Source organism: Lottia gigantea (genome assembly GCF_000327385.1).
Source record: "Lottia gigantea unplaced genomic scaffold LOTGIsca_52, whole genome shotgun sequence".
NCBI classification, from domain to species: Eukaryota; Metazoa; Mollusca; class Gastropoda; family Lottiidae; genus Lottia; species Lottia gigantea.
Window position 1 is genome coordinate 1,508,419 of NW_008709781.1, and position 27,725 is coordinate 1,536,143.

Below are 27,725 nucleotides of genomic sequence, written 5' to 3' on the forward strand. Positions count from 1 at the left end.
AAGTGCCAAAGAGATGAAAGTTTTGTAATTTTACAATGAAAACCAATGTATAATAAGGTTAATTTTTGTTTCCTATCAATTGTATATAGTATCTCTTTACTTCGCAGTTATTTCCCGCCCTTTATTATAATATATGCAAATTAACTTTCAAATGATTTATTTTCTGGAGAAAACCCCAAATAAATAAATGAATTTATGAAGAAACCTTGAATTGTTTGGGATAAATAAATTTAAGTACCAGTATCGTTTTCATTTTCTTTGTGTTGTCTGACATGAAACCTTAAACAAAATGATGTCCAACTTACTTGCAGATTGTAGTACATCATTGCTGGGTATAATGGTATTTTTTATAGTCAGAATGTATGCCTAGAAAGACGTGAGATTCCAATCGTTGTATGAGAGGTACCCCTCTTGTAGAGGCCCGAAGTGTCGCGGTGTCGTTACTAGGAAACTCTAGAGCAAGGATCATTATTTCCCTATTTAAAATGATAATAGAATTTTTATACGCCCAGACGTAAGATGGGCGTATATTGTAATCACCCCGTCGGTCCGTCCGTCCGTTCACATTTGGCTCGTGCTCACTCTACATGCTACAGTTCTTTATGGATTCTTTTGATTTTTATTTTATGTGTCAATGTCATTATGAAGATGATCCCTAATGATTTTCGTGATGATCGGATAATTTTTTACCGAAATATCGTATCTGACTTGACGTTTTACTCTATTAGCTATATTGTGCAACCCTGTAGTCACTAAAGACTGTTTAATCATTTCTGACAGCTGCCAGTGGGCGTATGTTACCTTGCCTGGCAAGCTATCTTTAAGTGGTGGCAGGGGACAAAGCCATTGAAGTGTCGAATTCCCCAAGAGCTGCCAGAGGCACCAAGAAGCCAATGGTTTCAGATGGCCTGAGATAAATTTTGTTCATTTAGGACTTTAAAATTGACCTTTCATAGTACTAAAGGGGAGGGGGCATGGCCTATCATTTCACCACTGAGGACAAACATCAAAGTAAGCAAAGCGATACCAGGTGAGAAAATATTTTTATGTTAAACCCCACAACGTCCATAGACATCTAAACAGTTGTTTTGCTGGATTTGAAAAACACGATTAAAAAAGGACGCTTCTAAAGTTTGAGTATTTGTCAAATTTACTCCAACTACTCTACGGTCTGTCGTGTATTGTTGTAGGAGCTGTGTTAAATGCTTAATAGCCTAAATAATGCTCACTTGCTTCCATTAATCTGGCCATAATGACTATCAGGAGTATATCATTGCTGATCATGTTTACTGTTAATTTATTTGATGGTCGGAAATGAAACTGTTCATAAATACCGGAAACCAGTACTCCACTAGTAATAAATAATATAATCGCATCATTTCTACATAATTCATTTACTAGTATAGAATACTAGAGAGTACACTACCAGCTTTTTGTGCCCAAGAAATATCGTTTATATTGCACAAAAATCATTTCTGAAAATTTTCCAAGATATATATAATGTGTTTTTAACCTAAAATAGACCCTCAATGCAAGGCTGGCTCCAATAGCCCTCCATAGCGCTTCTGCAATTGGATGTTGAACGCCGCCAATGCTTCAAACTTTTTGTCCTCTGTTTAGAGCCTTAAACCTTATGTCGATCTGCAAGACCGATAGGTCAAAACCTTAAGGTTGGGGGTATTCTTCCCTCCAATGTGTATGAACGAAATAATTTGTGGAAGTGATCACACAACGTTCAGGTTTAATTTCATTTTCAAGTTTGTCTTTAATGCAACCAATTTCAGCCATTCTTTAAAATTTACAACAATTTACTATGGTTTAAGAGATATCGTCGTCGACATACATGTCCACATACTGATAGAGAGCTCCAATCAGCTAGCCCTTCAGAACCCCCGTTTACCGAGCATTACATTCCGCCATGCCTAAATTACTGATATGCCATGGAAGAGCTCTATAAACTGGTAGGAAATATATCTAGACGACTGTATCCCTTTCACCAAATAAATATAATTAAATACTTTTATAAAATAATTTTAAGTTCTACTCTTGATCGCCTTCTCCTTCTTCTTCGTCAAATTCTCCCTCCTCTTCAGCTGTAGCATCCTGGTACTGTTGATATTCAGATACTAGATCATTCATGTTGGATTCAGCTTCAGTAAATTCCATCTCATCCATACCTTCACCAGTATACCAATGGAGGAAAGCCTTTCGTCTGAACATAGCTGTAAATTGTTCTGAGATTCTCTTAAACAGTTCCTGAATGGCAGTGGTGTTACCAATAAATGTTCCTGACATCTTCAGACCTCTTGGTGGAATATCGCAAACAGCAGTTTTAACATTGTTCGGAATCCATTCAACAAAGTAGCTGCTGTTCTTATTTTGTACGTTCAACATTTGTTCATCCACCTCCTTCATGGACATACGACCTCTGAACATTGCAGCTACTGTCAAATAACGACCATGACGAGGATCACAGGCAGCCATCATGTTCTTGGCATCGAACATCTGTTGAGTGAGTTCAGGAACAGTCAAAGCTCTGTATTGTTGAGATCCTCTTGATGTAAGAGGGGCAAAACCAGGCATAAAGAAATGGAGACGTGGGAACGGTACCATGTTGACAGCCAACTTCCTCAAGTCCGAGTTGAGTTGACCAGGGAATCGGAGACAGGTGGTCACTCCAGACATGGTGGCTGATACCAGATGGTTAAGGTCACCATATGTAGGTGTTGTCAGCTTGAGAGTACGGAAGCAGATATCATACAAAGCTTCGTTATCAATACAGTAAGTCTCGTCTGTATTTTCTACCAGTTGATGAACTGAAAGGGTGGCATTGTAAGGCTCCACAACAGTATCAGATACCTGAAATACAAAAAAAAAAAATCATGATAGGGTTGATAATGCTGGTTCTCTAATGTGAAAGAATACTCATGAGTAATTCACCGTCTTGAATAATTCCGATCATTCGCATAGGCGATGCAGAATTGTTTTAAGCTTGAAATATAACATATTGGTAGTCTTGCTAATCGTGTCTGTCTAATCTATAGAAGGTATCAAAGCGATTATAACTTGTTCTTACCTTTGGTGAAGGACAGACAGAGAAGGTGTTCATAATTCTATCTGGATATTCTTCACGGATTTTACTGATGAGGAGAGTTCCCATACCAGAACCAGTTCCACCGCCAAGAGAATGGGTCAACTGGAATCCTTGGAGGCAGTCACAACTTTCAGCTTCCTTTCGGACAACATCAAGGACGGAATCCACTAATTCAGCTCCCTCAGTGTAATGACCTTTAGCCCAGTTATTACCGGCACCAGATTGTCCAAAGACAAAGTTATCTGGTCTGAAGATCTGACCAAATGGTCCCGATCTTACAGAATCCATAGTACCAGGTTCCAAATCGACGAGAACTGCTCTTGGTACATATTTACCACCGGTAGCTTCATTATAATAAACGTTGATTCTCTCCAACTGAAGATCAGAATCACCGTGGTAAGTTCCTGTTGGGTCAATACCATGTTCATCAGAGATCACCTCCCAAAACTGAAAGAAAAAGATAAACGTGAAAAAACAGCAATTTGCTAACAAGCCAAATGCAAACATATAATCGAATATGCCTCAACCATATTTTCAGAATCAACAACACCATATCAAACTCCCCTACGGAAAGGCGAATTCAAAACGAAAAAGCAGCACAAGAAATAGATAATTAGAAAGAAAATTACGAATGAAAGTTTAAAGTTGAAAATGTGAATGGCTGACCAATGTTCTTTAGATGAAAAGCCGTAATAAAACTGAATAACACAAACAAAAATTGTCCTGACAGTTTAGAATTAAGTTCAATAAACCGTATCCAATGATAGTTTCTCGTCGTCAGAATACACCCAATGGAGTTTTAGTTTAAAAGAATAAACTTACCTTGGCACCGATTTGGTTGCCACATTGACCAGTCTGCATATGAACGATTTCTCTCATGTTGACGGTGGTTGTTCAACTTACAAAGTTGGTAAAAGGCTGGAATTCTAGTTGAGATCGGGAGCTAAAACCGAAGAGTGAATGTTGAGCTCAGTTGATCTGAAATCTTATATAGGACTACTCTCTGATTACCTCGGTTGCTACCCTGACTACCCTCTGTGATTAATAACAAATTATCTCATTAGTTCGATTGTCATAATATGGATTATCGCATCTAGAGATCAACGTTAATCCATTCAACACGGTTCAATCTGTTTATAAACATGATTATTGCACTCACTTCGTATTTTTGTTTTGGCTTTTGATTTTGTGAATTTAATACGAAATGACCTTAAAGGTATAAATTGCTCGCCTCGGGACAAAAAAAACGTAAATTAATTCTACTTTCACTGCCTAAATCTCGTCTTCCTTGAATAGAAGATTTGACCCCCCCCCCCCCCCCCCCTCCACCAAGACTAGTGCGCCTATACCCTCTAAAGTACACAAGGGAGGCTTAGGTTCGAAGATGGCCGTCCGTCAATGAAATCACAGCTTCACCACTGGTGCAGCACATCAAGAAAAAATCCAAGTAACAAGTAAACAAAATTCCAGCCCAGGAGTGAATTTTAATAGAGGGTGTATATAAAGACAATATAGGAATAATCAAAAACAAAATCATCATTGATCTTAGTTAGATTTATCTTAATCTTTAAATAGTGTCTCCAATATCTCCAAATCTTACATCTTAATAACATGTCCTGGTGACAATGATGAATGAATAAACACCACTGGGACTCATTCATCTTCACCTTATCATTCTTTCTTACTATCTTCTCTCATCAACTTTCATTTACTAAAGTGTTCTTCATCTCACATCAAACACCCATATTCTTATTTTAATGCAGGAACGGCCATAAACTTATATTTCATTGTTAAAACCAAAACTTTTATATTGTCTTCTCATTTACTAGAGTAGAACTAGCCTCGAATATCAATTTTAATCTTATTTCACTAAGATTGATGAAGGTTTTAAAATATACGGCTTTTATACACTGGCTCTTGTCTTATAACTTGATTAAATTTGGTAATAAATTACTTATTGCATTAGTATTCACCCAAAAGCACCCGTAAATAACAACAACATTTTTATTATTTCAGTCAAGTCCAAAGTCTTTCAATATTTTCAGTCTTCATTGGTCCAATCTGCTGCAGAAAAGTATGACGTAAATTACCATTCCTTATCATTGATACTGATTTATCTGGTACCCCTGGTGGTATAGGCAAAATATGGACACTTCCGTAATACCCAACACCTCGTAGGTGACCAGGTGTGCCAACTTAGCCTCCCATTCAGGGTTTTCGTATAGCTAATAACGTTTCCTTGATGTTTAATATTATATATATTCAGCATTGATAATTATATATAATTATGCGACTATCATGAGTTAAGATTATGGATAAGACCAACTATGTATATCACGAGCACCAACTATGTATATCACGAGCACCGACTATTTATATCACGAGCACCGACTATTTATATCACGAGCACCGACTATTTATATCACGAGCATCAACAACGCCGACTATTTAGGCTTAGCTATAGCTATGTATATCAAAAACGCCTACTATGTATATAAAATTCACAATCACAAAAAGGATTATTTAAGTCACTTAAAGTATGTCTATCACTGTCTATCATAGACACACCAGAGGCCACGACATTTACAGTTATATACAGATAGCTTTATAATAAAATAAATAAATAAAGACTCTTTTATGTGCTTAGACAAACAACTCCTGCATCTTTTGAAATATAAATACATGTAGCTACACGGGACCTTTTTTTTTTTAAAGAAATGGAATGAAAGCCTTTGAGAAATTGAAGAATGTTGTTTTCTGGCAGCTTTTAAAAGAAATATTGTTGTTCCCTCGTGATACATCAAAGTCTTGGAAATATTTTTAATGGCAAACTAAATTTATCAATATGTAGCAATTCTAAATGGATTTTGGTAATTAAATGGACAAAATGGAAAGTTTGTGTATCAGTCTTCATCGATAAAAACATAAAGTCATTTTTATGACTAAACTTTTATAACAGAATGAGTCAACATCAACTCAATTGCTTTTGAAATGGAGCCAAATCTACTGCATATTGTAGGCTACTTATTATCATGGGTATCTTGAACTGAAATTAACAGAAATTTCTCAATTGGCCAAAAGAGAAACCCATCTAAAACCATGAGTCATAATTTTATGATCAGCTTGTGAGTTGATAATATACTTCATCTGGTAAAGTTTGCTATTTTATATTGAAAACTATGTTTATATGATAATATAATTTATTTGAAATCATTATGAAAAAAGAAAGTCTAAATCAATGGAATGTGGAATGATTAAAAAGATTTTTGAATGGATACATGTATGCGTTTCTTACTGGGGCCTCATCCAGAAAATTCCCGAGGAAAAGTCTCTCTCTAGGGCGAGGCTCGAGGGTCCGAAGCTCCTTGAGGCAGAGGTCTTCGGTGTGCTACGCCATGGGCTTCATATGCCTATTTCGTTAATGTCGGGTAATTAATTAAGTGTTTCACGGGGTATTACAGTCGTTTTTAACCAACCCAATAAAGTTTTTTGATTATCGGCACTGAACAGTCATATAAATTATGTACTCTACCAGACTTCCCTTAAAAATGTGTCTATTTGAAAACGATTCTCTCTAACATAGGAGATGTCATGTACAACGAATGATTTGGACGACTTCAATCTTTTCCCATTTGTTACAATCTGAATGTAACAAGCTGATAGTAATAGAGAACACGACCTCACTGATGTTAACAAAGGAAATAAAAAATATACTTCTATTAATTCTATAATTGGGAATTGAGGAAAAACTCGAAATGTGACGAAAGAAAGATTTTTTTATATTTTACATTTCAAAATTGAGTGATGCGATAGTAAAAGAACAAGCTTGAGTCTGAACTGTTCTAAATCTGTCGACCTTTTATAGTTTATATACTTTTCAGTATTTGTCATTTACAATAAACTGATAAGATAACTACACCGTAATAGAGGTTTATACATCTGTAATTACAATAGAATCCAGAGATTGGTGATTCCTCATGCCCTGAACACATCCCACCAATAAATATAGGGGAGGGTGTGACTTTGAAATCCAGGTGTCTACTGTCATACAGCTTAAGTGCAAAAATTTCTAGGTAGTGCAGCACCCTTTGAGACAATTGACGCCATTCTCCAACAAAGTTTGTCAACTCGATCTCGATATTGTTGGTGAGGTTTCCAACATCATGGTAGCCTATATTTCTTAGCCGAGTCTGTTACTTACTTCATTTCTCTAAGAGCTATACGTGTTTCTATTAACACCTACCATGTCTGAGGGTGCATATTGGATAACAATGTTATTAAGCATGGACAAGGATTCTAATTAAAGAAAGTTAGAAGAAAATCAGCTTTTCATTTCCTTTAGTTTGTCTGGTCAGTTAATAATCGAAACTGTCCCATTCTTTTAGAACGAAAGTTACTTCAGATTACTTACGTCATCTGTTGGTAAACAGGAAGGATCAATGCCAATACATTGAATCTGTTGGTAGAAAGAGGCCTCGATAATCTATTAGTTTCTCCACGCTAAATATGACTGTTTCTACATGTTACGAGAAACTTAAAGCATTTTCGCCCGAAAGTCAATTTTCCTTTTGAGTATTTTGAACATCCATTTTGTCGACGCTATCTTTATGGTTGCAGTGCAGTGCCGAAAGTACCTCCTCTACCCTTGCTTTGCTTTGCTATTTCATGAGCCCCGACACGAAACACAAATCAACCTTTTGAGACTAATCTTTACCAGTGACATTTGCAAATCTCCAAAATCCATCATGAAACTAATGGAATTTTTCCCATCCTATACAATGCATCAATGCTTGTATCAACCGGTTTACGAATCGATGTCACTCTGTACTGATTAAGGATGCTGATTAAAAGGAGGAAAGTGCAACCGTGGGTACATTTTATTTAAAGTTTAGGTACGATTTGATTGTCAATCTCCAACAACGCAATTGAACTAAGACGTCATAAAAGAAAATACCTTGATATTCTACGTTTCTAAGTTTACTTGAGAATGAACGCTTGTTGCACTATGTAAGTTCCTTTAATTTTGTCGTTCTTCTGTATTCTGTTGTTGCCTAAATTGTTCCTTTTTACTGATTGCTGTATTTGACGAATTTCCGGATGTAAGAGCTCAAGAAACTCTTTAATTATTTCTTTTGCTCAGTTTTACTGATGATCATAAACTTAATTTTGCACCATCAACTTTCGCAATGTTAATCAGTGGGTGGTCCCTTGAGCTACCAACAGCTATATTTCAACATCAACAGTTACATTCAACATCAGCAGCTATATTCAACATCAACAGCTATATTGCAACATCATCCGCTATATTGCAACATCAACTGCTATATTCAGCTATATTTCAACAACGGTTATATTTCAACATCAACAGCTATATTGCAACATCAATAACTATATTTCAACATCAACAGCTATATTTCAACATCAACAGCTATATTTCAAAATCAACATCAACATTATAACACCAACAGCTATATTTCAACATCAACAGCTATATTGCAACATCAATAACTATATTTCAACATCAACAGCTATATTTCAACATCAACAGCTATATTTCAAAATCAACATCAACATTATAACACCAACAGCTATATTTCAACATCAACAGCTATATTGCAACATCAATAACTATATTTCAACATCAACAGCTATATTTCAACATCAACAGCTATATTTCAAAATCAACATCAACATTATAACACCAACAGCTATATTTCAAAATCAACATCAACATTATAACACCAACAGCTATATTTCAACATCAACAGCTATATTTCAACATCAACAGGTATATTTCAACCACAACGGTTATATTTCAATAACAAAAGCTATATTTCAACCACACCGGTTATATTTCGATAACAATAGCTATATCAAAACATCAACAACTGCATTATATGCCACCCTCAAACAGATACCGCATATGAAAGAGTTGCATATTCTGTAATTCTCATTACCAATTTCCTATATAACATGCTGATCGCACATAACTATTGGTCAATAAATGGTATTGGTGGTGGTGTATGAATGAATGACAAGGGTCAATATGAGACTATTATTATTGTTGACTGATCATAGACAAATCAAATATTACTATCAATTTATATTTCTTTATATTGTCATTATTTTCACCAGTTCATTATTTGATAACAATTAATTATACTCTATAGTAAGAGTGGTTATTAACATTATAAACAATAGTATTTCAATTCTTCTCTCATATTTTGAAGAACATAGTGATACTAATATTGGGCACTGTTTGACTTTGGGTTTATAATATATCAAATTTTCTAGGTTCACTTCTGTTTCTGGATATTCATCAGAATTTGAAGTGTTATTTATTACAATGGAGTAGACAAGCAAAATTATGTTTTGGCAGTGGAAATGTAAAAAGTATAAAAGTAATCTGTATACAGGAGTCCACAACAATATTACTGACATTAGGACCAGTTACCTCGAGTACTACAGGGACTTCATGGTTGGTATCTTCACAATAGCCGGGTTTAGACAGCCATAAAAACTGGCCCACTTGAAGTGAACCGTACTCGGTCTGGACTTCGCCCGGTTGGCCTGTACCGTTTACATAGCACTGTTTTCACTGGGCCAAAATCAAAAGTAGACCTGCATTCCAGTCAGAGGAGGAGAAAAAAACACAAACATACAAAATGGCGCCCGCTATAAACAAAGCTATGATTTTGAAGTTTTTGTTGAATTTGTCTCGTTTAAAGCGCAAACGAAACTTAAGAATCTCCAATTTTTTTTTTAGACACACAGCAATGAAAGTGCATGTTCGATCCTTTATTGTAAAAGTTTAGCCTAGTTTGTTGTTCCCGCGAATAAGGTAACAGGGTCAAGGTCATTATTGCGCGTGCGCACAAGCCCCCGGGAAAGTGGGCCAAGTTTGCCCGGCCTAATGGCGCGTTTACATAGCACTAATATTTTGCAATGTCGTACTCGGTCCGGACCGAGACCACCTCTTCTTGCGGGACTCGGCCCACTTGAAACTAGCACGGTGCCGAGCCCTCTCAACCCGTTTACACAGCCACTTTTTGTGCCGACCCGTACTCAGTCCGGACCGAGTCCGGACCTGGCCCGGATAAACTGTGGCTGTCTAAACGCGGCTTACGTCAAGCTATCACAAACTGCATGCGTCGTATATCTTGACTACAATAGATACCTTTTTTTAAGTATCACGGAAGTCCGCAATAGCTTGATATTGTGAAGATGCATGGTTAGAGGCATCGTGTTCAAACCACACCCCATTCGTCACACTTCCTTGTTATTAAGACAATACGATGGGTTAGTGGACATGTAGTAATTTAGAATATAAGCATGATAGTACCACTCCAAATTCTATGTAACTTCACTTCACTTCAACTGCACTGTGCATTAACTGCGGTTCTTCACTATTAATTCTGATGGAAGAACGATCTCCATCAACTAATGTAAGCGACATAAATGACCTATAATTTATCAATACAGCAACATTTACACAAGTCATACAGCAAATATTATTTTTCATTAGCAATTGTCATTATATCTATTGTCAAATTTCAGATTGTAGCAAGTCTCATGGGCAAATAGCAGCAAATTATCAAACGTCATATTAAAATATATCAATTACTGAATAACACAGCATCATTATCCTTCAAGTCTAATTTGGTATGCATTGTGGCGGCTTCTGGCTGGCTTCAGTGCCAACTTGAGAGCAGTAAAGTTTACCGTTCGTGTGCTCTTCTAGGTTTATATCACTCAATTTCTACTTGCTGAAGTGAATTTTCATTGGATCAATAGAACGTCGTCTGCTTACGGTTTGTATAAAGGCGCGTATTTGGTTGAACCTGTATTGGAGTCACATCACTCTTATGTTGTGGATTAATGGAGAAACTTGAGTGAGAAAAATAAATTAGATGTTAAGAGATTGGACGAAAGTGGACATTGTCAGTGGTGAACTATTTTATCGTCTTAAATCTGTAGGCCAACAACGAATTTCTAACTTTAAAAACTAATCATGACTTCTTTAAAACAGATATGTTTCTGGATTCCATTCGTATTGTTATCTTTAACTAGATTAGTCGCTGGTAAGTTTTTTTTCTATTTATTATTTTCTATGAATTTTCATCCGAGAGAAAATACCAAAAAGAACAAACAAATTTCAGCTATATGTAGATCATTTCCAGGTGACTTTCAATAAACTGTTATAAAGTAAGTTCACTTGCTTTGCTTATACTCTACAATTGAATTTTTTAAATTTCCTAAAACGATAAGGAGGATTATATTTTATGCGAAACATAAGTAGAAATGAAATGAAATGAATGGACTTTTACATCCTACTTTTCTGCACCATAACGATGGTCAGCAGAAGAGATGATCTGTAGTTTAAAAGAAGGACTATAATAATGACACCTTTTGAGGTCTTCAGATAACTAGCAGAGTAACATGCGACAGAACAACTATTCATTTTATATTTAATGAAATATCTTATTTGGGTGGCGATGGTAAAATTATGCTTTGGCTTTACTTAGAAGACTTCAAGCCATTTTAAGAATTTTGGCGAAGATCCTTTTGGTGGACAATGCTGTCTTACTGACCATCGTCTTCTCAACTGTTTCAGGTCTAAATCACACTCTTTGAATACTACTTCTAGTACGATAACTCTTGTAATTGTCACCTTAAAATTAAGGTGTATTTAACCCATGGACCATCAAGCTACACTTTTTCTTCTTAGGGATTTTATAGATTTTTTTTAAAGCTTTTATGTATATCGAGGAACTGATATTATCCGTTGTAATGAAAATTGAAATAGTGCAAATTGAGACTTTCAGTGATCCCGGTACACAAAATCTGTATTTGTTTAGAAAATCTCTTTACAATCCCTTTAACTTGATTCTGATTTTAAGGATTTGATTTGCATGTCAGTTTCCACAATATCCGAGATCGTTAATCTGCTGACTTGGTACCAAGGTTTGTTTGTACAACCTTGAGTTGTATACCTGTAACCTATATTGGTCAGATGGCACCTTGAGTTGTATACCTGTAACCTATATTGGTCAGATGGCACCTTGAGTTGTATACCTGTAACCTATATTGGTCAGATGGCACCTTGAGTTGTATACCTGTAACCTATATTGGTCAGATACCACCTTGAGTTGTATACCTGTAACCTATATTGGTCATATTCCACCTTGACTTGTATAACTGTAACCTATATTGATCTGATCCCACCCTGAGTTGTATACCTGTAACCTATATTGGTCAGATGGCACCTTGAGTTGTATACCTGTAACCTATATTGGTCAGATGGCACCTTGAGTTGTATACCTGTAACCTATATTGGTCAGATGGCACCTTGAGTTGTATACCTGTAACCTATATTGATCAGATCCCACCTTGACTTGTATACCTGTAACCTATATTAGCCAGATCCAACCTTGAAGTCGTCTTACCTGTAACCTATAAGTACTGACCTAGTGCCGGCAGTAATTAAACCTAACGTATATAACTAAGTATCTTATTGCATTAATATTTTATCCTTCTAACTAACATAGTCATTACTACGCTGATTGTTTGATTCATGTGTTACCTTTATTGTTGTACACCGTAGTTAACTATTTGTCTATAATCTAATACGAATGATTGAGCCACTATGAAAATATATCCACATTTTTTCGTATCGTTCAACTTGGTACTTAATAGTGCCATTGTACATACGTCATACAAGTAATAAAAAATCATGAATAGTGTTTTTGAGGAAGTTTAGTTGTAGCCAATTACAGTATTGTCACCAACAGAATACCTACATATTATGCTGCAACTTCCGGAACAGTTCAGTCAGTGTATGTGAACTCGGCATCTTTTTTTAATGTCTACTTACATAATATTCTAGTTTACAACTATCGTTCATCTGAACACTTTGTAGTTCAAATGTAGATCGTTTGTGATTTACAGGTGTGTGACCAAATTTATTATCGTTGATAGATTTTCTGCATTTAAAGTAATACCCAAGGTATCAAATGGACACAGTGAAGTCGAAATCTCTTCTTGACGTTGAAGTTTTTATGCTTTCTGAGAGCAGATTGGTTATGTAGACAAGCCTAAGCCAAGAACTACAACAGATCGTTTTATTTTCAACATAGTCGCCCAATCTTTGTTTCATCACAGGAATCTTAACCACAATTGATTGTATTCCGTACAATTTACAGGGCAGTAATTCTAGATTTTACATGCCAATTACGCTGATTTCAAGAATCTATTCATTCTATAAATCGTTTTCAAATGCCGAGGTTCTTTTAATACCGGGAAATAAAATTCTAGCACCGTAAAACTAGAGTGGCTCTTAAGTTTTTCTTTGTAACACAATAACTGTTTCTTAAGTGAAAACTGTTGAAGGGAAGAATTTGTTTATGTTTTAAAGTGTGCTTATAATGGACTAATATATTCTAGTTTATAGTATTTATACTTTCTAGAAAAACAATAAGAATCCACAGTTATTTGATTGCTACCATGTTAAAATGCTGATTTTAATGGAAAATTTAACTCGATTTAATTTCAATAGGTTTGTTTTATTGGATTGGACACATTTATTATTTAAACACAATTTGAGAATCATAAACCATGGCATTGATCTCGATTTAGTACATATGGACTAAATACATCCTGGTTACGCATGTTCCTTTAGCAACAATACGTGAATAACCACTGCACCGTTGCTAAAGGAACATGTCTGGCTTTGATAATCTGTCACGGTATGTTTGCTACATGAATTTTTCGTACAGAGCTAGATTGTTAGAATCTGTTTTTGAACGCACGTTGTTTTGAAAGGTATTTTGATTTGATTTGAAATATAGATTTCAATATATCATAATATTTTTTGCGTCAAAGATAAGCGATTTCATGTCATATTCCATTCGGGGTACGCACCATATGATATCAAATCATGTTAACCCTAGATCCATTTGGGAACATGATTACTGGTTCAAAAGGTGTTCTTAGAAAAGGAGGTCCCGGGTCCACGCTTTTATGAATCTTGAATGAATTGCTGATCTCATCAATGGAACCTTCATTGACTGCTTTAACTCGATTGAATGACAGTTATTCATTCATGCATTCAAAATGAACAAAAGAGCTTTCATTCTGTAGTTTGTATTGAAGACTATAGATTACTAAGATCAATGAGACTGTGTTAAACTAGTATAGAAATGATGTCTAGTGACAGGAGAGAGGTTGTCTGTTGATGATCGTTTATTCTCCAGTATAATTTGTTACATAATTTTATATAGATTTAATGCCAACGGAAAGAACCCTTCGTAGATACATATAATTTCAATTCCAAATGAGTACTTAGCTCTTAGCTCATCACCTGCATTTAATTCCGGTGTATATCATTTTCAAATCACACTTCAGAATAATGTCTATCTTGTTGCCCTGGTAAATATAAGATGAAATCCCTTTGCTAATGACCTTTCAAATTGCATTCACCAATTATACTTAAGTTTTAAATCGTCTGTCAGACAAATACTATGATAACTTCAAGCTTGATAAAGACGAAAGTACCTTCGTCCAAACGTCACAAGTTATTTATTAAAGTAATGCTAGTTCACACCAACGGCGAATGCCGCGCTTTAAATCGGCGAGCAAAGCGCCATCATTTTTTGTTTACTTATCACGATCTCCTAAGTAATGTTACGCTCTGATAAGCTCTGATACGAATTGGTTACGCTTTGGGGACGAATTATTTCCCGATTTGATCAGGCCTTGTTACGCTTTAAATCGCGCTTTGATAAGCTTTATTAAGCTTTGATGCGGTTATGACGCTTTAAATCACGCTCTGATACGATTATCAAGCTCTGTTATGCATTGTTAAGCTCGGTTACGCATTGGAAAATTTCGAAATGGCCGATTTCATGCCGCTTTTGATCAAGTGGTGACAGACCGTGAAAACTGGGGTCCCCGCTTTGAATAAAGCTCTATTAAGCTTTCCTACGCTTTGAGTCAAGCTTCGCTGAACTTTGTTACGCTTTGTTAAGCTTTGATACGTTCTCGGCGCTTTAATCAATTCGTGACAGAGCGCCCAAAATTTTTAAACAGTTTAAAATTTTTTGGCGGTCTTGCCGAATATCCAGCTTTGCTTAAAGCTTTCTAACGATCTATTACGACCCTGGCGCTTTAGTCGAGCTTTGTTACGCTTTGGTACCGCTTTGTACGCCGCTTTAAAGCGCCGTCAAAGCGCCGTTAGTGTGAACTGAGCATAATTGTTATCCATAAAATGTGTCCAGTTATTTAAATACTATGATATATAATTCAAATGATACTAAATCGACTAAGATGGTCACTTAAAACTTTATCATTTTACAATGATTTAGAACTATCTGGAATAAACTTTATAATGAATCTTCCCCGTGTTTGAACAAGTTTGATGCAATAAAACAATTCTGCAGGGTAAAAAACCACATAAACGTTCTTTTATAAGGAGACCATTACAACTACTTGTTTTCTACAAACCAAACATCTCACATTCTCCTAATCAAAGTTTATCGCCTTTTCAACTGAAAATCAATCCATTGAGAGCCTTTTATCTGATCTGGAAACGCTTTCAAATGATTTTAGTACATAAAGCTATTGAAGGTAGCAAAAACTTGTTTAAAATCCGATGCTTTACATAAAAAATACTATATAATATTGGATTATTGTATTTTTCTTGTGTTGATTAAATTTGTGATTTTCTACAAAGTTTAATGTTCTAATGGATGTTTCTATCAAACTGCTATATGGTTAGTTAATTTTCTTCACTATAGTTATATTTCAATAAACAAGAAGAAACTAATGTCAGCATCTCATTGAAAGTTTAATTCTGATATCACGCAGTGCATGATCACTAGTTGTATTCTGTATTTTAACTTGGATTAAGATAACCAATTCTTTTACCACTTCTTAAAGCCTCGCTCAAATCGATTCGAAATTTTTCTTAAAAGCTTTATGTGGGCGAATGTGTTCCAACGTCTTAAATAACAAAAAGCACTGGGCGTGAAATTGCAAATAGAAACAGCAAGTTATCCCGGTATCCTAGGCAAAAACTAGACTTACATATTGTCATCTGGGCAAAACATTTCCATATCTCATTTATTTCATTCAATTATTTCCACAATTAGTCTTCGAACTTCCGTTTCTAGTTATTTAGAAAATGTAATAGATAAATGGGTATATTACGTGAGTAATCTAAATAAAAATATATCTAAGTTTTTGATTTGAGAATTAGAGTCTTAATCTCTAAAAAACTTCTTAAATATAAATAAATTAATATTAAATCTATTTTCCCATGTAATTTATTCAGGTACCATGCTAACTTGCTGTATTATTGCAGAAATTCCACGAAAGCAGACTTCTATAAGTACGAGAGTTCCAATAGACTGTTTCCGTCCTTTGATGATTCTCGTTACTTGGGTTTTATTTGTACAAAGAGGCAGATTAACAAACTAATACTAGCGTCTGGATATAAGTAAATTATAGATAGAAAGATTATCATGTCTCTTGTTAACGTAATGCAAACGACAAGTTCTTTATTATGAGTTTAAAATTCAATAAAAAGGGTATTAGTATAGCTTGTGTTATTTGTCGTTTAGATTCTAGGGATATTGACAGTGTTATAAGATCAGAGAACTGATAATCCTATATGATTATTTAACTAGTCTGTTTTAAAACACAGTGACATGATACTGTAGTTCTAAGTTCCCTTGTTTATTCTGAGACTGCTAATTTGGATGTTCAGAAAGAAATAAAGCTAGCCAATCTTGCAAAGAAAAAAAAACACGAAAACAAAGCGAAACAACATCCTAAAACACCATTACAATAACATCCTTCTCATCCTTACAACATTCAACAACACCTCTACAATACATACAACATCACACAACAACATCTTAACACTATTCCGGCAACGCCCTACAAAATTCCTACAGCGTCTTATATCACCCCTATAAGTAAAGAGGATAAATACAAATACATATAGGATACAGACTGCTTTAATGGGGGAGAACTGTTGGGGTTTTAAACACAGATGCTGAACATTGGATTTACTAAGGATTCGGATTTGATCTGCTTCGGTCCGGGTCCTTTCAAGTTTGAGACTGTGTAAACATAGTGACAACTGAAAACTGTCATGATGGCGAGCAAGATATTTTACCTGCAGACAACAATAACCAATACCCGTGTTTGTTTCATGTTAAACAATGATAGTAAATGATTCTACAATAGCTGGTTGATTAATTTATCATTTATTAATACAATAATTACTATATTTTATAAAAATCTATTTCCAATTCTCCCACACTTAATTAAAGTAATCAATAGGACGTTAGTAGAAGACAAATCAGTCGGAACACAATTCCTTTCTATTTCCTCTGTTCCTGTAAATTGGTGTTTAACACGAATAACAAGGAAGTAAAATGTAGAGATTATAGCAACCTTCAGCTCTTGTTATTGTTTTATAGGCAAATAGAGGCAAAGTTTATATTATTGTCATCATTTTGTAATTATTGTGTCATTTTTTTTTTTAATTTGATGTGGGTTTTTATAAACTAATGCCAAGACTTTCAGAAAGAAAATTTAAATGGCTTTGCACCAGGTCTGACTTGAGATAAATAAGCCAATTCAAAGAGGAAATGGAATTGCCTCATGGTTTCGTGAGAGCATCAGATCTTGCAGAATTCCATCTTCACTTTAAATTTCCGGATATTACGGGGATGTTTGAAATTATTGTGTTTTTTGCATCGGCTGTTATTTTCTAACACCACGAGGTATAACAGTTTGCGTCTTGTTTTCTCTCACAAGAAAACAATGGCATCCAACTAGCGAGTTTCAAGATGTCCATACACCTATTTCAGAGACTACATTGAAGATATCACATTGATATAACAGAATGCTTATTACGACCCTGGAACTTGAATTAGTCTTTGTTATATTCATTTGTAGACGAACCCAATACTATAATATCCGATTTCATTGAACGCAAATATATTTGGAAATTTAGTTACATGCAGAACAGAGGCCTGCCCAAATTGGTGTAAATTGGATCGTTTAGTGTAATAACAAGCCGCGTGACTGTGTACCGGAAGTGAATTCCCCATGTTTATTAATTATTTACTAATAACTCGAACAGACTTAACAAGGACCTGTTCTAGAAGGTGTGTTCTGTCATTATAACTATAGGTGTTGAAATATTCATTGTATAATATACTATTAGTGGACATGCGACCAAAATTCAATAAAAATAGTACAATCAACACAATATGTAGTCTCCCAATTTTCAACAACATAGCTAAATCGACTTTTGATTGCTAAAATCTAAAATAAATCAGAAAGCCCAACTCGAGATAAACTTCGTTTCATGTCTTGTTATATGACAATTATTTTGTTCTTCCAGGATTAAACGATGTGAATTGCGACATTTTTGATATATTATGACAGTAGCAATATCTAAAATACCACAATATTGTAACAAACACAAATCTATGTGTTATTGTACCATCACATTGACAGTGTCAGAAGTTTGCTCAGTAAAGATATAAGTGTATTGTAGGTGTTTCTATCATTGATTAAAAAAAGGCTAGGATCGGTAATAAATAATAAATATCTAACATTCATCTGTTAATCTACAACCATCAATTGACAGGCAATCTTTATTGATTCTATCATATAGTCCGTATAAAACACTCATCATCATCTAGATATTGATATAAATTTCTAAAATCAAGGTTATATTATCCCGAATTACATTGAAATTATGACCAAAGTTTATCTTTCATTTAACGAATAAGTCCCACTGAATATTTGTCTCAGTTAACTTTTTGTTATGATAAGATGCTGACTGGTTTAGGATAGGAAATAATATCAGACTTTAAACTGCCTAAAATTGAGGTCCGTTGGCTGAAGGGGGTGCTACCTGCATGTACATCGTTGAACACAACATGATGGTGTCCCAGACTTTTGGACTAAGGTATCAAAACTTTTTGGCAATTTGGCAACAACAAATGCTGTCCACCTTCTTATCAAACAGTTCAATTCCTGATTGATACGAAGACATGCTACGAACTATGGTCATGTGTTTTGGAAATCAAACATCTAACCCAAAAGGTCATGTGTGTCTTTGAGCATACGTCAGCAATATTTGTCATTAGTGTCAAAGTAGAAGTAAGCAGGCTTTGACGTATTTCTGCCCCCCACCTCCTCATATCTCATATATATTGGTCAATCTTAATGTTCAAAAACATATCTGGCTATTTGATTTCCGTTGACTTCTAGGGGACTCTGGCAGCCCTCTGACCCCGGCCCCGCGTGCCGCTCCTCATTTTCGCCCCTCCCAGCCATTTTCCAGATACAATCCTGTAAGCAAGTCACTGGAATGATTGTTGTCAGCATTGAGTTTCAGGACCTTGTTAAAACAAATTATCCCTTTTTTCTCTCATAGTTTTACTTTTTTAAATACTTTGTTAGTGTTAATGTTAGGCAATTATAGAATACTCAAGTCGACATTTACTTTCTTTAACAATCATGTCATACATCATAGGTCTATTCCACACAGTTACTTAATGAAAAAATACTCAAGTTACAAAATTACTGCCTCAAGACAGAACGGGGCGATAAGTAAATTTCAGACATTTTTCCCATTGAATAACGTCGAATTTTTGTAGTGATGACATTTTAGGTAAACAAAAATGTTACAAAGCCTTCTAGATAGGTTTTGTTTGTAATGTATTGTAGAACTATTATAAGCTAATCTATTGATAGATGGTTTTAATATATTTTTGCAATATTTGTTATAAGTGCATGGTTTATCATTAATGACTTTTGATACCTTCTGGTATAGAAGCCTCGTGCCAAATGGATTTTGTTGTTTTAATGTTTTATTAATATTTTAACAATAGTTGTTGATTATTAATCAATATTATTATTTTTGTTAGAAAAGTAAACTAGTCTCATAATAGGACTCTTTCTGTGTAAAAAATAGATTCCAGTGAGAATCGTATGTTTTTTTTACTCAATACGATGGTCACGTCGTAGCTTTTCCTGACAATAGGGATTTGAAAACAAACAAAACCATATAATCATATTTTATACATTACATCTATAAATGTAAGCGTTGTGGTAGATGTATATCGGACTCGATGCCAATCGTCTAAGGCGAAGCCGTGATAGGTCAGGACGAGACATGTATGATATAGTATGTTTATGACGAGGAATATTGCGAATTTGTTAAATAACTTCGTACTCGGATTATATTCAGGCGACATAAACCAAATGTATAGCTATGTGTGACTATTTTTTATATTTTAAGCATAATTGTCATGCCTTTGTCACACGATAGAAAAATAGTGTGACATTGTGACGCCGTGACGCCGTCACGCCTTCCTATACCGTCACACACAATTGCAATTTCTCGCCTCCAACTTTTTCACCTTGGATGTTAAGATCTATATATACGTAGATTTGTCAACTTATAATTCAATATGACAATATATCGCAAGGTCATATCAGTCTAATATACTCGCGCGTATTTTATAGCAGAGAATATGAAAAATTTAGTAATGATATTTTTACCTTTGTGGATTCTTCGAAACTAATTTCGTTTAAATAATCTTTTTTATTGTTAGATTTTAGATAAAATGACGTCACGAGTGTTAAGAACCTTTCAAACGTCAAAATTTTAGGCTTCATTAAGTTTGATGCGTGTAGCCTCTTTGATTGAATTAGCGAATTTGATTTTAATTAAGTAAAATGAATTTTTATTTATAGAAAAAGAGAGTGTATAAAACAATATGAAGATATAAGTGAAGATATACGACAAGCTGTATTCAGAGAGAACATAAACATTTCCTTTTTATTTGATTCACCTCTCTTCAGCTGTCTGGCTTTTGATTAAATCAGCTAGTGTAAAGTTGTGAAGCTAGTCAACCGCTGGATTACTTCTATCTTCCTGCACATTGCTTGGTTTATCTACAACTCTATAGGAATTAGAATATAAATTATTTGGTTGTATGAGCTTAAAACAAGAATTTCTTTTAAACCTTTGACTTCATTATCTCTTAATCTGGTATTAGAAGCACTATATAGGTTTNTGAGTCATTTGTAGTAGACCTCAACACGATGATGTTCGATGTAATACCATGCAAAAGCTCTAAAGATGTCAAATTCTTCATTAACATTATATTCGTCTGAAATCGAAAAATTAATATATGTATCAGTGATGAAAAACGTTCATGATCCAATTTACCGAGAGCAAGAAATTTTGAGGTTTCTATTATCACTGAAAGCTATAACCATAGCATCTTTCGGCCATTGGAATGTTAGTCCAGCAGTTAAAAACGCGAAGATTTTTATTGTCCCAAGCAGCTAAAAAAGACTAACAATTATATTGCTTCAAGCAGCTGATAAAGGCTAACAATTATATTGCTCCAAACAGCTGACAAAGGCTAACAATATATTTCTTTTAGCAGTTGACACAAAGACTAACAAGTGTATTTCTCCTAGCAGCTGACAAAGACTGATAATTATATTATTGCTCCTAGCAGCTGACAAAGACTGATAATTATATTATTGCTCCTAGCAGCTGACAAAGACTGATAATTATATTATTGCTCCTAGCAGCTAACAATGACTGATAATTATATTTCTCCTAATAACTTAACAAAGACTAATAATTATATATTGCTCCTAGCAGCTGACAATGACTGATAATTATATTATTGCTCCTAGCTGCTAACAATGACTGATAATTATATTTCTCCTAATAACTTAACAAAGACTGATAATTATATTGCTCCTAGCTGCTGACAAAAACTGATAATTATATTGCTCCAAGCAGCCGACAAAGACTGATAATTATATTGCTCCTAGCTGCTGACAAAAACTGATAATTATATTGCTCCTAGCAGCTGACAAAAACTGATAATTATATTGCTCCTAGCAGCTGACAAAAACTGATAATTATATTGCTCCTAGCTGCTGACAAAAACTGATAATTATATTTCTCCTAATAACTTAACAAAGACTAATAATTTTATTGCTCCTAGCAGCTGACAATGACTGATAATTATATTGCTCCTAGCAGCTGACAAAGGCTAACCATATATTTTTTAGCAGCTGACACAAAGACTAACAATTATACTGCTCCTAGCAACTAAAAAATGCTTACAATTATATTGCTCCAAACAGCAAACACAGACTGGTAATTATAGTCCTAGTAACTAACAAAGGTTAACAATCATATTGCTCGTAGCAGCTAACAAAGACTGACAATTGTCTTTCTCCTAGCAGCTAACAAAGGCTGGCAATTATATTGCTCCTGGCAGCTAACAAAGGCTGGCAATTATATTGCTCCTGGCAGCTAACAAAGGCTTACAATTATATTACGTCCTAGCAGCTAACAATGGCTTACAATTATATTACTCCTAGCAGCTAACAACGGCTGGCATTTATATTACTCCAAGCAGCTAGCAATGGCTAACAATTATATTGCCCCCAGCAGCTAGAAATGGCTAACAATTATATTGCCCCCAGCAGCTAGCAATGGCTAACAATTATATTGCCCCCAGCAGCTAGCAATGGCTAACAATTATATTGCCCCCAGCAGCTAGCAATAGCTAACAATTATATTATTCCTAGCAGCTAACAGAGGCTAACAATTATATTATTCCTAGCAGCTAACAGAGGCTAACAATTATATTGCTACTAACAGCTAATAACGGCTAACAATGGCATTTCTTCTAACACCTAACAAATTCTAACAATTATATTGCTTCCAGAAGCTAACAAAAGCTAACAATTATATTGCTCATAGCAGCCAACACAGGCTGACAATTATGTTGCTACTAGCAACTAATAAAAACTAACAATTACATTGCCACTAACACCTACCAAAGGCTATTGGTATATATATTGCTTCCAGACGCTAACAAAAGCTGATGATTATATTGCTACTGCCAGCTAACACTGATATTGCATCTTGTATCTGACAAAGGCTATGATATATATTTCCCCCAGGCTGATAATTTTATTGCTTCAACAAAGGGAAACAATTTTGTTGGCAGCTAACAATATATTACTTCGAACAGTTGTTTAGCTGTTGATGATTTTGGTGTACGCGTATTCATTATCAATTCACTTCGTCTTTGCATTAGAAAATATTTTTCTAATAAAGATTGTATCATGATTAAAATCAAACAACATGCAAAAGAAAACTGAAGATCAATTTCTTGGGAGTTCTGAAAGAAGTATCTTATTTAGATCACGGCATGCAGATTTTATCATTGCCTCTCTATCAAGCCTATATCTGCTTGAAGTTAGTTAAAATACAAGGGTCCTAATTAATTGGAACGAACTATTCGTCGCGGAGTTAAGACTTGACGAATGTTTTATGAGTTTAAATTTAGAAGTTATTCTGTGATCTGTTTTAATCTATGTCAGCCAACAGAGTTAGGGTTTAACTGTTTTGTGTTAAATGTCACTTGAAATACACCTTAATTCTGAGCCAGAAAACGTGTGTAACTCTCTGCTTACAACGTCATTGATAATTCTTCCGGTTTCGATCCGATGTTTGAGAATGTAATTTCAGAATCATCGATATCTCATTTTGTACTTCCGTTTTGTTCGGTGCTGACTAGTAGCTGATCGACCGAATTAAAATCATCAAAACCATTGCTATTTGGGCCATTTTGGTTCGATTTGGTTTGATTTTTCGTATGTTAATTTCAACTTTTCAACATATTTTCAAAGTACTTTTTCACGAAAAAAACAGTGGGAGAGTAAAACGACCTTTCTGTAGGCGAGCCATGTTTTTTTTATGAAATTATCGCAGAATTGATTTAAACTTTCAAAAAAACGGCTGCTAATTTGAAGTGATGCCTAAATGACAGATGATGAACTTCAGACGTTTTGAAAAGAACCATACGTAGGTAAGAAAACTTGAGAAATTGTACACAAGATGTTGATAGGTTTAACCTCCAGGCTAGAAAGTATAATGTAAGAAATTAAGTTAGGAATGAGTTGAAAATCAGATTGATAGTAAGTGAAAGTCGTGGGCTGTGATTTTATCAAGTCATTTAAGTGTAAAACTAATTAAGGACTTAAATTGAATAATGACAGTAAGCTCCGTATACCAAGGATGTCCCTCAGATTTCAAATTCAATGTCATGGTGTATCCCATATAGTAGGATTATGTATCATATATTGAAAGTTTTTTATCTTATGTATCATTTATAGTATATAAGTGATGATGTATCCTACGTTGTATCCTATTAAAGTCTATGGGATAACGGTACAAACGTTATATTTTTACTATATTATATTCCAAAATGTATTAAGTTTTATATGATTATGTATCCTTTATTAACAAGAGTTCAATGTCATAATGAATCCTATATCTATTTAAAGTTTAATTTATGTCAATAGATCCAATTTGAAATAGTGATTTAAACGATTGATCTGCTCTTTGTCAGTTAAAATTATTCACAATTGAAGAGTTAATTAAATTTGTACAAATTTATACATCACTTGTATGTTGAAGAATCATTTGAATAACAGATATCACCTACAAATATCTGAAAATATCACTTGAATATTTCATTGATAAAACATGGGATGTAAAATTTACATTTTGCAAATAAAAACAAGCACAGTTTCCATAAATATTTGACTCTTAAAATGTGCATCTTTGAGTGCTGTAACGTCACGTCATTGTTTTACTATAACATCCGCGCTGTAACTATATAAAACAGAAGGTTGCGCTTTTTGATTGTCATTTAAAAACTTAGAGCAGAGACGAGCAGACATGTAAGGTAAATTTTATTTTTCAATTACTGTGTACAATGTGTAATATCTGTAATATCTCAAATACGTTTGAATAAAAATCCGTATAAGCAAGACAAATCCGTTAATGCCCTACATTATGAAATTGAGATAAAAAAAAAAAGCGAACTGCTTGGCGTCTATTGGGGACATTTAGAAATTGGCGAAACATGTGTGGTAATATATCGGGTGGCTCCTTTCAGGATTTTTCAAAATCTGTCTAAGCTATGATCATAATCCTTTGTATGAAATACTCTAAATTTCAAAATAAGGCAAATTTTTCATGAAAAGAGCTTTTTGGTTTTGTTTGTTTTTGATGAAAATGTCGTCCTCATTGGGCATTTGTTTAAATTTAAGAGGAGACATTACATTATTTTCGGCATTATATATATTTTTCACGGGGAATTTTAAAAAGACTGTCATTTTAAAAACTGTTCGACCTAAAAAATTAGGTCTAAATATCATGATCATAGCTATGATAGTTTTAGAAAAAAAAATTCTAAAATGAAGCGTTTTTTTTATGAATCACCCGATATCTTGTTATTGTGTCCAAGTTCTAACAATGAATCTTTAATTGCATACACATTTTTTGTGGAGGTAAACACGATGATCCAATATGATAAAGTATCCTATATTCTATATAATATAATATGATATTAGAGTCAGATGAAGGTAGAGGTGAACGATAGAATTGGCTAGTTATAATGTAGGATGAAGCAATATTAGCCTGAAGGGTATTTGATAGAATATAAGATTATAAACTGATGACAAGATAAACCATTCAACTCGTATAGTTTATACAGGATTAATTAACATTAACAAACTACTGGATAATAGGATAATAACAAGTCTCGAATATCACATTAAAGGGGAGATTCTATTTAATTAAACCCGTGCTATATAATGCAGAAATCGATCTTGTGTATATTTTTCATTTTGCAATTTTTTTTTAAAACATTAAAAACTTAAAGAAGCAAAATCACATACTGCCGTAAAAAATTGGCAATGTTTTTGAATGAATTTGTCAAAGATGATGTAACGTGCTGCATCCCCACATGATAAACTGACAATATTAAAGGGATTATTGCCTTTAATATAAAAGTTTTGGAAATCTGTTACTTTGATTGAATTTTGAAAAACGATGATGTAATCTAAGAAGGGGTAATTTACACCACCCTTCCTTTGACCCTTTGTCACAAAACATGCCAGTTTACGTCATGCGCACACAAATCTTGTGGATGAAGGTAAATTATAATTTCTTCATTGAGTTATCAAATGAACGTGTCTTTCTAATATGGAGCCCGTATAGATAAAACCGTTATTGGTGTTTCGGCGCAGAAATTTCATTTAGCCTAATGGATTTTCATGGACGCTAGCATAAAACCAAGAGCTATATTCCAGCGAAATGCTGCAGAAAGTGATTTAAATTCGAGATATTGGATCTGAACATCGTTAATAAATCTTAACATTCTTATTAATAGGTAACCAATCCATAGAATTATACTAAATTACATAACTGTCAATTATTACAATATTTATTTTATTCAAACACTCAATTGGTTGATTAATCCGAAACTTGATGCCCCTAGTCTCTGATATACACTCGTAGGTCATAGTTAGCTATTCTATGGTCAGAAACAAGGATTAAGGGATTTCCAACAATGCTATTCGATCCTTTTAAGGGTCGACTGTTCGGCGATCCAACTGATATAACTAGACTGTAAATTTCACTGCTCCACTATTGCATTAATTTCAAAGGGTTTTAACATAGGGAATCGCTTGCATTTTAAAGGTTGAGCAAAATGCTCCAGAAAAACGTGCCGTTTATTCCTGATACGAAGCTAGCGCAAAACAATCCAAATGACTATCCGAGGCATGTCTGAGGAAGTTTCGGACTATTGGTTGATAAAAATGGCGAGCTGTGAGATGAGAGACAAACAGCTCATCATTTCTGTCATATCACCAGATAAGTGGATTGACAACAAACCAATCAAACTGACCCCAAGCCATTTTCATCGAGTTTCGGGTCAAAGTTGAAATAATAAGAAATTCATATTCGGCTTGAAGATTGTGATGAGTGGGAATAACATGCCTATAAGCAAATTTAGATGAGAATATTATTTAGGCGGAACTTGATTGCTTCACCAAATCGATAAATATAACTCTTTCAGTGCCACATGTCTTAAACATGTTTCTGAACCAAGATGTATTTTAATTGACACTTATAATTACATAAAGCTGAACTTTAAAACATTTTGCCAGTGGATATTAAAAACTTTGAGTGCTGCATCAATTTGTCCAAATATAAAAGTAAGATCGTAAATATGCGGTTGATGCAAAGCATTGTGATAATTCCAATTATGTTGTCACTTTCCTTACTAGTTTTCCTAATTATATAGCTTATTTGGCACATCTACGATCGTTATATTCAAACCTTTCTTCATCCAAGTTTAAATCCGCAGAAAAATGAATCTCTATCCTGTAGAATCATATCTCAGTCGTGCAAAAACAAATATTAATCGTGTAACATAAAATCCACATTGTGTAAAAACAAATCTCAATCGTCTAAAATTAAATCTCAATCTTGTAATTTTTTAACGTCTTGAAATCCCCATTGTGTAAAAACTAATCTTAATCGTGTAACATGAAATCCCCAGTGTAAAAAAACAGATCTCAATCGTGTAACATGAAATCTCTATTGTATAAAAACAAATCTCAATCGTGTAACATGAATTCCCCACTCTAAAATTAAATCTCAATCCTGTATCATTAAATTCTCATTGTGTAAAATTAA

General features: G+C 34.3%; 1 protein-coding gene across 1 annotated transcript; it reads right to left on the minus strand.

Annotated features, from left to right (window-relative positions):
• Positions 1-1,353: 1,353 nt before the first annotated feature.
• Positions 1,354-4,043, minus strand: LOTGIDRAFT_193371 (hypothetical protein). The gene is made up of 3 exons (XM_009062647.1): positions 3,917-4,043; positions 3,077-3,541; positions 1,354-2,859 (listed from the first exon to the last, which is right to left on the minus strand). The coding sequence occupies exons 1-3, from the start codon at positions 3,971-3,973 to the stop codon at positions 2,041-2,043; spliced, it is 1,341 nt and encodes a 446-aa protein (XP_009060895.1). The 5' UTR covers positions 3,974-4,043; the 3' UTR covers positions 1,354-2,040.
• Between the last annotated feature and the right edge of the window lie 23,682 nt (positions 4,044-27,725).

Coding starts and splice junctions, on each gene's coding strand:
- LOTGIDRAFT_193371 (XM_009062647.1), bottom strand. CDS start 3,973: ATGAGAGAAATCGTTCATATGCAGACTGGTCAATGTGGCAACCAAATC. Junction 3,542..3,916: donor GCAACCAAATCGGTGCCAAG/GTAAGTTTATTC, acceptor TTTTTCTTTCAG/TTTTGGGAGGTGATCTCTGA. Junction 2,860..3,076: donor CTGTCTGTCCTTCACCAAAG/GTAAGAACAAGT, acceptor TTTGTATTTCAG/GTATCTGATACTGTTGTGGA.